The sequence below is a fragment of the Panthera leo genome, chromosome A3 (genome assembly GCF_018350215.1).
Source record: "Panthera leo isolate Ple1 chromosome A3, P.leo_Ple1_pat1.1, whole genome shotgun sequence".
In the NCBI taxonomy this organism is placed as follows: Eukaryota; Metazoa; Chordata; class Mammalia; order Carnivora; family Felidae; genus Panthera; species Panthera leo.
The window spans coordinates 48,138,178-48,152,302 of NC_056681.1; the positions used below are offsets into that span (position 1 = coordinate 48,138,178).

General features: G+C 41.1%; 1 protein-coding gene across 4 annotated transcripts; it reads left to right on the plus strand.

Moving 5' to 3' along the window:
- Positions 1–95: 95 nt before the first annotated feature.
- LOC122215879 (cystatin-13-like) lies at positions 96–12,830 on the plus strand. Of its 4 annotated transcripts, XM_042931780.1 has the most exons (5): positions 96–312; positions 2,119–2,191; positions 2,843–3,177; positions 8,800–8,913; positions 12,655–12,830. In XM_042931780.1, the coding sequence occupies exons 3-5, from the start codon at positions 2,950–2,952 to the stop codon at positions 12,736–12,738; spliced, it is 426 nt and encodes a 141-aa protein (XP_042787714.1). In that variant the 5' UTR covers positions 96–312; positions 2,119–2,191; positions 2,843–2,949; the 3' UTR covers positions 12,739–12,830. The 4 variants fall into 4 exon arrangements, with proteins under 4 accessions (XP_042787714.1, XP_042787715.1, XP_042787713.1 ...); XM_042931781.1 differs by lacking the exon at positions 2,119–2,191 and having other exon boundaries at positions 2,784–3,177; XM_042931779.1 differs by lacking the exon at positions 2,119–2,191.
- Positions 12,831–14,125: the final 1,295 nt, after the last annotated feature.

Sequence of the window (14,125 nt, forward strand, 5' to 3'; positions counted from 1 at the left end):
GAGCTGAGTGACCAATCAGAGGTGCCCCACACTTGAACAGCATCAGAGGGGCTGGGCTTACCTCACAAAGGGGTCATAGATGTGACCACCTGGCCAGGGAGTGCAACCAGAGGGCAGAAGCACCCTTGAGCTCAGGTCTGACTGACACCCTGACCAGAGGCATGAACTGAATGTGTTGGGGCTGGAGAGTGGCTCACGAAGGGAGCTGCTTAGAGCTCAAGTCCTCAGGAAGGAGAAAGATACCACCTGTGGGTGAGGACAGCCAGCTTAAGCCTCAGCAAGCAGGAAAGTGGTGAAGAGCTTAGTTCTAAGGTACATCTGGGGTGTAGCTGGTGGGGAAGGACTGTGATGCCTGGGTGGCCTCCAAGTGTGCCCTGGGCAATTCATTCAGATATCATGGAGCAGAGAAACTCATAGGCCAAAGTTGGCTGCTTGAGCAAGTCCCATGTGTATCAAGTCAGTGCAAACCATCAGGTGAAAGGCTAGGAAAGGAAAGGGAGCAGATTAACACACTTCACATATGGAAGCAAGCAGGGGAGATGGAAAGGCCATCTTGCCAGGACCTTGGGCAACTCTCTGCTGCCTCAGGCTCCCCACTGATGGGGTTATGGTGTCCACAGTGGGGGTTTGATCAAAGTTGCACAGCAGGTCAGAAGCACACCCTGGCACTGAGGAGACACACAGGCAGGTCTGCCTGTCACAGCCAGACATCCTGAGGATTTGGTTGGTGGTTCCTAGGGTGAGGACACATGGGGCCAGGATAGCATCATTGTTGTGTGGTTGACATAAGACATCATAAATATTCTGTGTTCCATGGAACTCATGTGTAGTTAGTGTCTGATGGATATCAGGTGTCTTTTCGTTCTGCCATCACATTCTTTGTTCAACTTAGGCAAGATGTACTTACTGCTTGTCTGTGATGAACACAACTTGTGGATTCTGCCTTTGTTTCTGCTGGGGGAGGAAAAATTTCCTGTCTCCTTCAAGATTCTTCTAACCAGACTAAGAACCAAATTGACATGCAACAAATTGACAGGAGAAAAATAAAATTTAATTTCATATACATGGGGAACCCACACAGATATGGAAATTCCAAAGACAGGCAAACTGAGGTATGCATGTGATTCTGAATTAAGGAAAAAGGGGCAGGGTCTGGAACTTCAAGGGGAAGGGATGTAATCCTCAGGAAGAATGAAAAAGAATAGATGTTTGGTAAACAAATCTTTGTTGGGCCCACAGAAACAATGGAACACAGAGTGGGCTTTGATCCAACAGGCCTTGCTAGGTTCCTTCCTGTCTACCATACCTTGTTCACAGCATAATATAGTTGTTTGTGGTGGTAGCTCTCTTTCTGGAGCAGGCCCTCTATCTAAATTCTTTTTGGGCAATTGAGGGAGGGAAGGAAGTAAAGAACTTTTCCTGAATCTACTAGATTTTGATTGTTTTTTACTTTTAATTTTTAGTTTTTTAAAGTTTATTTATTTAGGGGTACCTGGGTGGCTCAGTGGGTTAAACGTCCAACTTTGGCTCAGGTCATGATCTCACAGTTTGTGGGTTTGAGCCCCACATTGGGCTCTGTGCTGAAAGCTCAGAGCCTGGAGCCTGCTTCAGATTCTGTGTCTCTCTCTTGCTTCGCCTCTCCCTCTCTAGTGCTCTCTCTCTCTCAAAAATGAATAAACATTAATAAAATAAAAAAATAAAAAAGTAAAGTTTATTTATTTATTTTGAGAGAGAGAGAGAGAGAGAGAGAGAGAGAGAGAGAGAGAGAGAGAGAGAGCTCAAGCAGGGAAAGGGCAGAGAGAGAGGGAGAGAAAGAGAGAGGGAGAGAGAGAATCCTAAGCAGGCTCTGCACTGTCAGCGTGAAGCCTTAACATGGGGCTTGATCATGAGCCATGAGATCATGACTGGAGCCAAAATCAAGAGTTGGAGCCACCTGGGAGCCCTGGTTTTGATTGTTTTTTAAATCAAAATAATCTTCATGCTAAAGTGGCTCGTTTTGAGGTGGTCTGATCTTGACCCCTACATCTCTCAAGCGATTTGTTTCTTCATTACCTATATTTAACACATTAACTGTTGTGCCTCTGTCTCATGAACTACATCCTGATTCACCTTCTGTAGTAGAATGGAATCTCCTCAAAAACAAATTTACACTACAAGCTGTGATCTACACATTCTCATCTGTTAGACTGAGGTAAGTATGAAGGTATGTGTCAGGCAGGCAAAAGTTATGACAGTCAAACAGCCTGAGGCATTTACTTGAACTCTCTGAGTCCCACTTTATTCCTGTGTAAAAAGGGGCTACTCGTTATGTGGCCCCAAAGGGGATGGTTCAGTAAGAGAAACATGTAACACCCTTATTATGAGGCCTGGCAAGACTCAATAATACTCCATAAATAGATCTCAGTGTGACTGATAGTGAGCCTGACTGGAAACAGGGGAGATGCAGGGGGTACTTTTGAGGCAGGACAAAGGCTCTGGCTGAGGATTTTCATACATGCTCCTGGAGAGGAAATAATAAGATGAGTTTTGAGACCAATGTTCTCCCTGTGGCAGTGTGTCTGTTGCAGGTCCTTATCCCATTCTGTGCATAGAAACCTGATACAGGAAGGCACCTGCAGTGGATGTGTTGGGACCTCACAGACAAGGAGGCAGGAATCTCCTGGTAGGGAAGGGAAAGGTTGTGAGTGCATGGAGGCATGCATCCTTCCAGAAAGAAACAGCCAAAATGGGAAAATACTCTGAATTGTGATTGTGATTTCTCACTCCTCTTCTCTTTGGGAAAGGAGAAAGAGAAGCCCAGAAGACACAAAGATAACAGAAGTTATCCCTGTTTCACTCCTAGCAGTGCCAGGAAGATCTAGGGGTGCAGAAGCAGCAGGGCCAGCTCAGCCCAGTCCAGCCCTGGAAGGAAAAAAGGAACAAGGTGTGTGCCCCCTTGGCTGAGGTGCCATGGCCAGACTCTGCCAGAGCCTGCTGCTCCTGGTGGCCACTGTGGCCCTTGTATCCAGAAGTGTTCATGCCTGGGGCAGGCCAAAGGTGGTGAGGAAATTCCAAGACATCCCTGAAACCTACGTCTATGTGCAACAAGCACTGTGGTTCGCCATGAAAGAATTTAATAAGACCAGCAAAGACAAGTACAGCTACAAGGTGGTGAAGGTCCTGAAATCCCAGGAGCAGGTCAGTGAGCATTTTCTTCTTGCTCTTTCTCTCCAAGATGCAGTCATGGGGGTACCATTATCCATGGAGGGCCACAGAGACCAGGGAGTGGAAAAGAGCTGAGAAACGTCTTTAGCCAAATATATATTAATTTTATTTTAGGGTTTTTTGGAGGAAAATTAATTAGGATTCATCCTTTATTATTCCAGGATGAAACATAAAATATCCATTAAAATAACAAAATTGATTACAGTCATATCAGAAAGCATAGGTAAGAACCCAAGAAGGGCTCTTGAAGAGCCCAGTTTGGGATAGTTTGGGCTGGTATCATCAAAATGAGTAATTACAGGCATGGATTGTAACAGTGAAAAAGCAAAGAGTGCACGTCCAGCTTTTGCTGAAAAAAAGGAACCAGGACAGAGAAGGGAAGGCTCTTCTTTACAGGAAAATGCCTACCTCTAGATGTAAAAGACTATGTAAGTAGCAAATCATAATGGCAACAACTACTTCAGGCAAACATCATCAATGAATCCTACATCCACTTAGTGGGACAGTGTGGAGGACAAATTGCTGGAGGGATTCTTTCATTAATTATAAGAGAGAAAATATACCCTTACAATTAGGAAATCTGGTGAATGCCTGGCTCACCCAATGCTCATCACCAACACTGGGACAAATTGACATCATGTGTCCCTGATGTGATGTCATGGAAAGGACACAACCTTATCTTTCTATGGTGTTCTTGTCTAAAATCCATCCCCTGAAAGAAGAGAAGGAAAAACAAAACAAAATAAAATAAAATAAAATAAACAAAACAAAACAAAACAAAACAAAACAAAACAAAATAAAATAAAGACAGAGAGGGAGGCAAACCATAAGAGACTCTTAACTATAGAGAACAAACTGAGGGTTGCTAGAGGGGATATGGGTGGGGGTACAGGCTAAACAGGTGATGGGGATTAAGGAGTGATGTTGTGATAAGCACTGGGTGTTATATGTAAGTGATGAATCACTAAATTCTACTCCTGAAGCCAATACTACACTATATGTTAACTACTTGAACTTAAATAAAATCTTGGGAGAAAAAAAATCCATCCCCTGAAAGTAATACGAAGGAACAGTTAGACAAATCCATATTATAGAGCATTATGTAAGACCTCTTAAAAATATCAGTGTCATGAAAGACAAGGAGAAAAAGCAGGAAAACTGCTTGATTAAAGGAGATGTAAGAAACAGGACAACTAAATTCAATGCGTGGTCTTGTCTTATCTCTTGAATAATTAAAAAAAACATATAAAAGATGTTATTGGACTAGTTGGAGGAATTGGAATATGGACTGTATCATAAAGAGAGTACCAATGCTGTCTCCTGAGAACGATGATTGGACTGTGGTTTGGGAAAACCCCAGAGAGTAATCAGTAGGCACACAGAAGGAAAGGGGGTTCAGCCAGTCTGGCTGGACTTTAAGAAAGGGAAGAGAGAGTGGCTAATGGGGTATGGGGGCTACCCTGCAACATCAAAGTGACATGTAGTACAGGGATGCATTTTTTGCTTTTCTTCCTTTTTTGCTAGCTCTGTCCCCTCTTGCCCCTCTTCCTTCTAACCTTTGCTGTATATCCCTCCAGGTCACCAGGAACCTACTCAGGTTACTCTTTTCTTAACAGGGTCAGGAGAGAAGGCTCATTTGGCAGCTTCATCCTCTATGAGGCTGGGACATTTGACCCCTTGTCCATCCTCAACACACACACAGACTTTGACTCTCTTCCTCACCACTGGGTGGCCAAAGTAAAGCCTCATAAATATCAATTGTCTTTGGGTCTCATTTATAGTTAGTGCCTGTCCTTAATGAAGTTCCCACCTTGTCCAAAACTATACTTTCATGGACTTCTCTTTATCTGTGCTTTTTCACTTCCACAAATAAATGGTTCTGCTTAACAGGCAGGTATTTAACCAAATATACTGCAAATTCTCATGTCCTCCAAATTATAAATTATTTTGTACTGTGTGCTATTTTTTTCCCCATGAATGTACATTTTATTTCTCAGCTCATGGTAACTCTTGAATGCAGGTAAGAATTCAAAAGAATCAAATTGAAACGGATTCAAAAAGACGCTAGAACAGAGGTATTTGAAATTCCTTGGAGCACCTGGGTGGCTCAGTCAGTTAAGTGTCTGACTTCACCTCAGGTCATGATCTCACAATTTGTCAGTTCGAGCCCCTCATTGGGCTTTGTGCTGACAGCTCAGAGCCTGGAGCCTGCTTCAGATTCTGTCTCCCTCTCTCCCTCCCCCTCCCCCACTTGCTCTCTCTCTCTCTCTGTCTCTCAAAAATAAATAAATGTTAAACAAAACAAAAGCAAAAAGAAAAGTGCTTGGTGATAATTCAGATTAAACTTAGTAACACACACACACAGGTTCTATATAAAGAAAAGAGCTTTATTTTACTGGATGATTTAACTTAAATGTACAAAGATCTATATCAGGAGTTAGACAATTATAGCCTCCAGCCAAGTCTGGCTTGCTGCTTATTTTGTATGCCCCATGAACTAAGAATGGTTAAAAGAAATAAAAATAGTATTTTGTGATATGAAAATTACATAAAATTTAAATTTCTGTGTCTATAAATAAATTTTTATTGAGCATTGTCACCTGAATTATTTGAGTGCTGTCTAAGGCTACTTTTGCACTGCAATGAGAAGACTGTGTGTTCTGAGCCTAAAATATTCACCCTCCAGTTCTTAAAGAAGTTTGCAACCATTTGCTCTAGTTCACAGTTGACTAAGGCTCTGCTGTAGATTTTGTGTGAGGTGAATGATGGTAAAAATGAGCACCATGGGTCCAATTATATGCTAATTTGTTTCAAGAAATACAGTGCAGTACTGTAAATATATTTTCTCTTCCTTATGACTTTTTTAAATAGAATTTTGTTTACTCTAGCTTACTTTATTGCAAGGATACAGTATAGAATATATATGACACACAAAATATGTGTTAATTGATTGTTTATGTTATTGTTAAGGCTTCTATTAGTAGTTAAGTTATTGAGGAGTCAAAATTTCCACTTGGATTTTTGACTGTGCCTACAACCCCCACGTTGTTCAAGGGTAAACTCTGGTTGGTTTTCCTTTTCTTTCTCTCTTTTGTTTTAAAGCTTATTTAAGAGAGAGAGAGAGAGAGACAGAGACAGAGACAGAGACAGAGAGGGAGAGAGAAAATCCCAAGCAGGCTCTTTTCTGTCACTGCCAAGACCAATGTGGGATTCCATATTAATAACCACGAGATCATGACCAAAGCCAAAATCGAGTCAGAAGCTTTTTTTTTAATATGAAATTTAATGTCAAATTGGTTTCCTTACAACACCCAGTGCTCCTCCCAACAGATGCCCTCCTCAATGCCCATCACCCACCCTCCTCTCCCTCCCACTCCCCATCAACTCTCAGTTTATTCTCAGTTTTTAAGAGTCTCTTATGGTTTGGCTCTCTCCCTCTGTAACTTTATTTTTCCTTCCCCTCGCCCATGGTCTTCTGTTAAGTTTCTCAGGATCCACATAAGAGTGAAGACATATGGTATCTGTCTTTCTCTGTATGACTTATTTCACTTAGCCTAACACTCTCCAGTTCCATCCCTGTTGCTACAAATGGCCATATATCATTCTTTCTCATTGCCAAGTAGTATTCCATTGTGTATATAAACCACAATTTCTTTATCCATTCGTCAGCTGATGGACATTTAGGCTCTTTCCATAATTTGGCTATTGTTGAAAGTGCTGCTATAAACATTGGGGTACAAGTGCCCCAATGCATCAGCACTCCTGTATCCCTTAGGTAAATTCCTAGCAGTGCTATTGCTGGGTCATAGGGTAGATCTATTTTTAATTTTTTGAGGACTCTCCACACTGTTTTCTGGAGTGGCTGCACCAGTTTGCATTCCCACCAACAGTGCAAGAGGGTTCTCATTTCTCCACATCCTCTCCAGCATCTAGAGTCTCCTGATTTGTTCATTTTAGCCAGAGAGTCAGAAACTTAACTACCCAGCAGCCCTGGGGCCTGGTTGCTTTTCATATGCTCATTCAAATCTCACAACTCATTACATAGAAACTACTTTCTTCCACTTTAAAAAGGAAACGGGCACTGAAGTGTTTAGTAATTTGCTCAGGGACACACAGCTAGTATGTAGAAAAGCCAAGATTTAAACCCAGGATATCTGCTAGGAATGAGCACATGTTACTGATTAAGTGATATGAATGAAGTGTGAGTAGTAGGACACCGTAGCCGGAGGGTCAGGGGGCCTGTCTATGGCAGGGCTGCCTCAGCAGCCAGGACCCCCATTCCCCTCCCTTTTCTGGGCAACTAGGGGTCAAGATAGGGCTGGTGGTCAGTTGGTGGCTATTGAGTACGATTCAGAGCAGTTTGTTTTTGTAATAATTTTAATTTGGAAGTATTACTCAGATATAAAGCAGTGTTTCTTAAGTGGGCGTGGATTTTGCTTGGTAGGGAATTTTTGGCAGTATCTGGAGGCATCTTTGGTCATCACAACCAGAGGGGGCTGCTGCTGACATCTAGTGGGCAGAGACCAGGGATGCTGCTAAGCACCCTACAGTTCCCAGGACAGCCCCCACCACAAAGATCGATCCAGTCCCAAAAGCTGATTGTATTGACATTAAGAAACTTGTTATCCCATCATAAAAACAAACTCTAGGAGTATGTTTGGATGTTGCTGAGTTAAAAAATGGAAATGAAGACTCAATTTCTGACTCATCATTTCCTGAGGGCAGTTGGCTCTGTCCTTACAAACATTTTATATACACATATATACATAACTGAAAAAATGTAAAGTATATATGATATTCAAGAATCCATACTTAGAATTCTGCCCTCCACAACCATTTTGTTTTAATGTCTGGGCAACTTTTTTGAATGTCCAAAATGCTTACTGTATTTTCTGAATTGTCTCTGATTCTTCTAGGGTCAATTATTCTGTTTAACTTAGTCATTCTCTTTAATACTTTCTCTCCCTTAAGTCTTGTAAAATCTTACCTTGTTCTCACTTTTAAATAATGAAAGTCTCCATTTGCCATTGTGCATTTCAATTTCCCCATGGGTCCCTCTGGAATACAAGGACTGGTGGGTGGTTCTGCACAGGTAAAGAAGAGGACCTGAAGTCAGAGACTTAGGAGAGTGTATCACAAGGGGTTGTTAAAAATACCGAGGAGAGAAGCTAGAGAAAGAAGCAATACCTCCAAGTAAATTTGAGTTCTGAGATGTCTTGTCTTCTTCCCCCAATATCTATTGACTAAGTATGAAGATATTTTAAACTCTGCTGTTTATTTACCTGGCTCCAATAAGCAAACCATTACCTTTCTGGGGAAAGCATTTTTGGGGGGATAGTTTTCTTGCCTTATCTTGGGGACAGTTGTCATTATTTAACATTCAACATGGTGATGAGAGACAGAAGGAGAGGGATCAAGGGAAGAACCCCTGCCCCTCCAGTTATCCCAAAATTTCTGGCAAGGAAACTGTAGGAGGGAGGCAGCAGGGAGACAGTCTTTGCTGTAAGTAGTCAACGACATGCTCGTTTATCAGAGATGACAGTTGATATCATGTATTCGTTTATGATCTCTAATTTTTAAATTGCTCCTTGACAGGTCACAGAGAGTTTGGATTACTTTCTTGAAGTCAAAATTGCCCGAACAATGTGCAAGAAAATTTCAGGAGAAAATGAAAACTGCTTATTACAACAGGACCCCCAAATGCAAAAGGTATATGCCTCAAGTGGGGACAGTCCTTAGTTAGGTCTGTGTACCAGACTGAGAACATCAATAGGACCAATCCTGCTTTGATTTTCTAGTTTCCTTTCTAAACCATATTCTAAATCATATTCAGGATCCAGGATGGCCAGATTCTAGACACAGAGATTGTTTCTATCGTTTTTATTGGTGTTTGTTTGTTTATTTTTTTGTTTTGTTTTTTGCTGATACCACCTTCCCCTAACCCCCACCAGCACACATATAGACACCTAGTGGCTTAAAGCAACACCTGTTCATTATTTCTCACTATTGTGCAAGCTGGGCTAGGTTCAGGTGGACAGATGTAAATTTCCTTTTCACTTTTTCAAATTTGTTTTGGTTATCTTTTCATAGAAGATCCATTTTTTCTTTTTCATAATTGAAGCTGCATAAAGAAGTATGTATATTTCTGTGTCTTCACAGAAGACACCTATTTAGTATATACTTAAAGTTGGCATGACACATGGCTAAGCAAAAATAATGGCAGACTAGTGGTTCCTGAAAATTGCCCAAATGTGCAAATAAAACACATCTTCATATTCCAATGAATAGTAGGTATTCTAATGAATACCAAATGCAAGTCGATGGCTACATCTAGAAAGTTGGCTATTATTATAAATTATTAGAACTTCTTTTCAATTAAGTAATATTTTTATTTTTTAAGGTTTTTAAAGTTTATTTATTTATTTTGAGAAATAGAGAAAGACAGTGTGAACAGGACAGGGGCAGAGAGAGAGAGAGAGAGAGAGAGAGAGGTGTTCTTAACCAGTTTTTTAAAAAAATATATTTAATCTGTGTATGTAGAGTTTTGCGTGTTTTTCAAAAGGTACACAAATTTTGGAACTTTCTCTTGTTCTTTTATTTCCCACTCAACAATATGTTTTGAGATTTGTTATGTTAGTACAATCTAATATTATTTATGCCAAATGATTTCTTGGGTCATTTAATGTATATAGAAATTGGCTAAAATTATTTGTATTAGTGCATATTAAGCTCTTATATGACTGTATTACATTGTATGTAACTATCTTGCTATTTTACATACCTGTGGTTGTCTTAAATTTTCACTTTTAACAAGTGAAGCAGTGACTGTTGAGACAGGTGCTGACTGAGCAGGTTTGGGACTTTCCCCCGGGGCAGGGGGGGCTCGGGAGTGGGGCCACCATACTGCCACACATGCAGCTTAAGCGTTCGTGGGCTACCACATGTGACTTACAAACTGTTTTACTCTCCAAAGTGGCTGAACCAGCATACCTTTCATCAGTGGTGTGTGTTGTTGTTCATGTTCCCTCAGCACTTGGGGTCGAGTCTTAAATGTTTTCATTCTGATGTATGAGAAAGGTGATCTTGTCACCTTTTCACATTGTCACTTCCTGATTTCTAGTAAGGTTGAGATGTTTTAATATCCCTAGTAATCATTAAGATTTTCTTTTTAATATCTTTTTTTTTTCTGGAGCAATCTGTGGGTCCCTGTCAGGAACCACAGCCAACCCATTGGAACCCTCTGACCTCAACTCCTCATGCCTCCCACTTCCTGCCTCTGTCTCTCCTTGGCTGAACCCAACTGGAAGCCAGAGGGTGACCATTGATGTGGTCTCTATAGGTCAGAGGGCAAGAGTGCCCACTGACACAGCTCTTGGAGGGCAAAGGCACCCTTGGCACAGACAGTAGAGGTCATAGGGTAAAGGTGCCCATTGACACAGCCCATAGAAGTCATTGGGCTTTCGAGACATGCCAGGTAGAAATAGGAGTGCAGACATGGAGAGACACATGGAGAAGAGCCAGCATGGGGGCAGGGATGGAGACAGCAAGATCAGTAGGAGTCTGTGATGTTGGTTAGGATGCTAGAGGTACTGGGTTCTGGATGTCTGTGAAAGGCTTGGTTCTAATTTCTGATGGATTGGCCATGGAGACTGAGAGAAGAATTGAGGATGACTTCAAGTCTTGTGGGGTTTAGAGACAGTTTGTTTGCTTGGTTTCCTCTTATGATCTCATCCTCTACATGGAGCTTCTGCTGCTCAGAAGACTTCATCACCTTGATTGCATCCACTTCTTATCACATGGAGAATCCTCTCTGTCTCTGTCCTTGCACAGGGTCCTTTCTCATTTCATAGAACTCTTATAGATTTGACCTAAACACTTCCTTCAATTATTTGTTGGGATTTAGAAATGAAGAAAAGGCAAACATCTGAGCTCTTTAGAATATAAATTTAAAACTTGATATGATTTTAAATAGTTATTGGCCTGATTCATTTCATGTAGAAAATTTGGAACCTTCAAAAATATTAAATTACTTAAAATCAACTATAAATACCCTTATGTAGAGTTTACCACTGTCAATATATTGTTATTTATATTAACTTTCCTATATTTTATATTTGTATTTTTGTGCAGTTGGGATCATACTCTCTACTGTATTATAATCTAGATTTTTACTTAATAATAAGTTCTAAGAATTTCTAAAACTGTAAAATTATGTGAGAGCATCATATAGTGAAACTGTGATTTCATTTAATGGTTTTACACATTTTTCTAAGCCAATTCCTGAGAATTGGTTAAGTTTTCCTAATTTTTAGCTATTATGAACAGTGCTTTAATTAATATCCTTTATTTCTATTTGAATGTATATCTGGTTATTGTTTCCATGCAGGTAAAGTTCCTGGAAGTTGAACTACTCATTTAGTAATTTTTCGCTTCTTAAAGATTTTTGATATACATTGTTTAAATGTCCTCTAGAATTGATCCTGATATTTTGTTTTCAATTTCTCTTCTTTCTGATTGTTTCCTGTCTACTTTGGCTGATCCAGAAATTAATCAATTAGTTAACTCTCTGATAAATCCACTCTCTCCCCTTCCTACCACAGCTGGGAACCAGCTGAACCCATCCCAGATGCCACTCTAGCTGGGATGCATCCCTGGATTGGCTTTAGTTCTCCAATGGTCTGTCTGGATTGCTGGTAGCTTGGTCCTATTTTATTCCTCAAGCTGATTTTTTATCAGTACTTGTATATCAGTATTTGTATCTTATATAACTTCAATTCTATTGGATGTTGCCATTCATGTTTCCATTGATATAGTGGAGGCATTCCTAGTTTATATTTTTATTCTAACTGAATAAAGATTTTAGTTGAACTCATCCCACACCAGGAACCTGAAGTTCTGCTCTTCTGCAGGCCCTGGGAAGAGCTCTGTGTGTCCCCTTAGCTCCCTGGCTGCAGTCTTTGCTTCTCATCTCTGGCCTGATTTTGACCAGCCTAACCAAGGGATACAAGACTCTATACTATTCTTGTTGGGTTGTAGCTCCTGGGTAGGATTCACTGGGCTTTCCATGCAACATGGAGTCTCAGTGGGCTGCAGGGAAGTCAGGGTGGCTAGATGAGCAACAGATCTGGAGATGAGGATTTCTGAGAATAATCAGTTTCTGGGGTCCAGCTATTCTGGGGTCCAGCTATCCATGATGGCTCAGACATCCGTGATGGCTTCCGATCACATGGAGATGAATTGGCAGTGGTCCTTCCTGGTGAATGAGGCTGGTTCCTCTGCCAGACAGCCTCAGGTTCAACAGTTCCAGAGACTGTGGAGGCATGACTGGCTCAGGCAGCCTTTAGCCACCCTGAAGCCAAATCCTGGTACCTGGAAATAGAAACATATGTTTATTTGTTTGCTTTTTATTTTTCTTTCTTATAAGCTGATTATTCTTTTTGTCTTTTTTAGATGTTTTATTGCACCTTTATTGTTGCAACCAAACCTTGGAAATTTGAGTTCACTATGCTGAAGAAACAATGCAAAGAGGTATAATTATCTTCTAGCATATTCAGCTGCTCTCACTTCCATTTTAAAGAAGCAAAGACACTTGCAAAACATTTAAATAAACTGACCCATTGACTTCATTTTTGTGACTTTTTTGCTTTTTTATCAGCTCTTTAGGGGCTGATACTGAGAACATAATGCCTTTTTACAGTCTTGATCAGCTTGTTCTAATTGACTCTGTCATCTACTAGCAGGACAATCTGCTACCAATAAACGGAAGAATGTATGAACCTGTTTCCAATATCTCATTGAACTCTGAGGACAAATTACTTTTCACTGACAGTTGTTTCTGGCGAACTAACTGGAGGACAGCTGTTTCTGGAGAACTAACTAAGCTCAACTGTTTTGAGCTTGTGGGTTATTTCATCAAGGTTCTGAGGGTCTGACTTATTTTGGAGTGTTCCTTCCATGGATTTCCACAAAAATCTCCATGCCTAGGACTCCAGGGAAGATACAGTCCAATGGTTTAGAAACAGTTTTAGACAACCAATCCAACTGGAAGATAGTTGGGTCATTTTTAGATTTGCAATGTACTTTTGGTTTTGACGTGAAGCAGAAAAAATGCAAGGGGATTGATGTTTCATGGATAGTAAGCTGTTTTGTGTATGTGTGTGTGCACAGTTTTATGTGTTAGTTATCTAATGCTGCATGTCTAATCACCCTGCCCCTAGTGGCTTAAGAAATTTAAGTCTCTCAGGGTGTCAGTGGGTCAGGGATCTGAGGGAGACTTGGTGGGGTGTTTCCAGGTGTCACTGTCTCTCTTGAGTGAGTGTCTGAGTATCTACACTCAGTCATTGACTACACTGCCCTCACATGAGGGTTAATTTGGCTCTGGAGAATCCACTTCTCAGGTGGCTCACACTCATGACTACAAGTTGACGTTGGCCATTGACAGGAGATCTCTGTTCTCCTCCATGTCAGTCTCTCCACAGGGCTGCTATGTGCTTCATATGGCTTCCTCCAGATAGAATGTTCTGAGAGACCAAGATGGAAGCCAAAGGGCATTGAGCCCTTTGTGATCCAGCTTCAGATGTCACACACGATCACCTCTTCCTTGTACTATTTGCCACCCAGATTAGTTCTGGTTCAGTGTTGGGGGGACTCTACAAGGGTGTGAGACCAGGAGATGAGGATCAGTGGAGGCCATGTTGGAGGTTGGCTACCACTGTGTGTGTGTTTGTGCACAAGTGTGTGTGTGTGTGTGTGTGTGTGTGTGTGTGTGTGTGTGTGTAGATGTGGGCTAAGATAATGAAGATAGTTAACATGACCAGAAAGCGGCACTTTCTGAAACCTGGATGTGGAAACTGCAGCACTAATGTGCAGGTCAAGGCCAGCCAGGGCAGTGTCAGTAGTAGCACAGGAGCTACTTAGATGA

Coding starts and splice junctions, on each gene's coding strand:
- LOC122215879 (XM_042931780.1), top strand. CDS start 2,950: ATGGCCAGACTCTGCCAGAGCCTGCTGCTCCTGGTGGCCACTGTGGCC. Junction 3,178..8,799: donor TCCTGAAATCCCAGGAGCAG/GTCAGTGAGCAT, acceptor GCTCCTTGACAG/GTCACAGAGAGTTTGGATTA. Junction 8,914..12,654: donor AGGACCCCCAAATGCAAAAG/GTATATGCCTCA, acceptor TGTCTTTTTTAG/ATGTTTTATTGCACCTTTAT.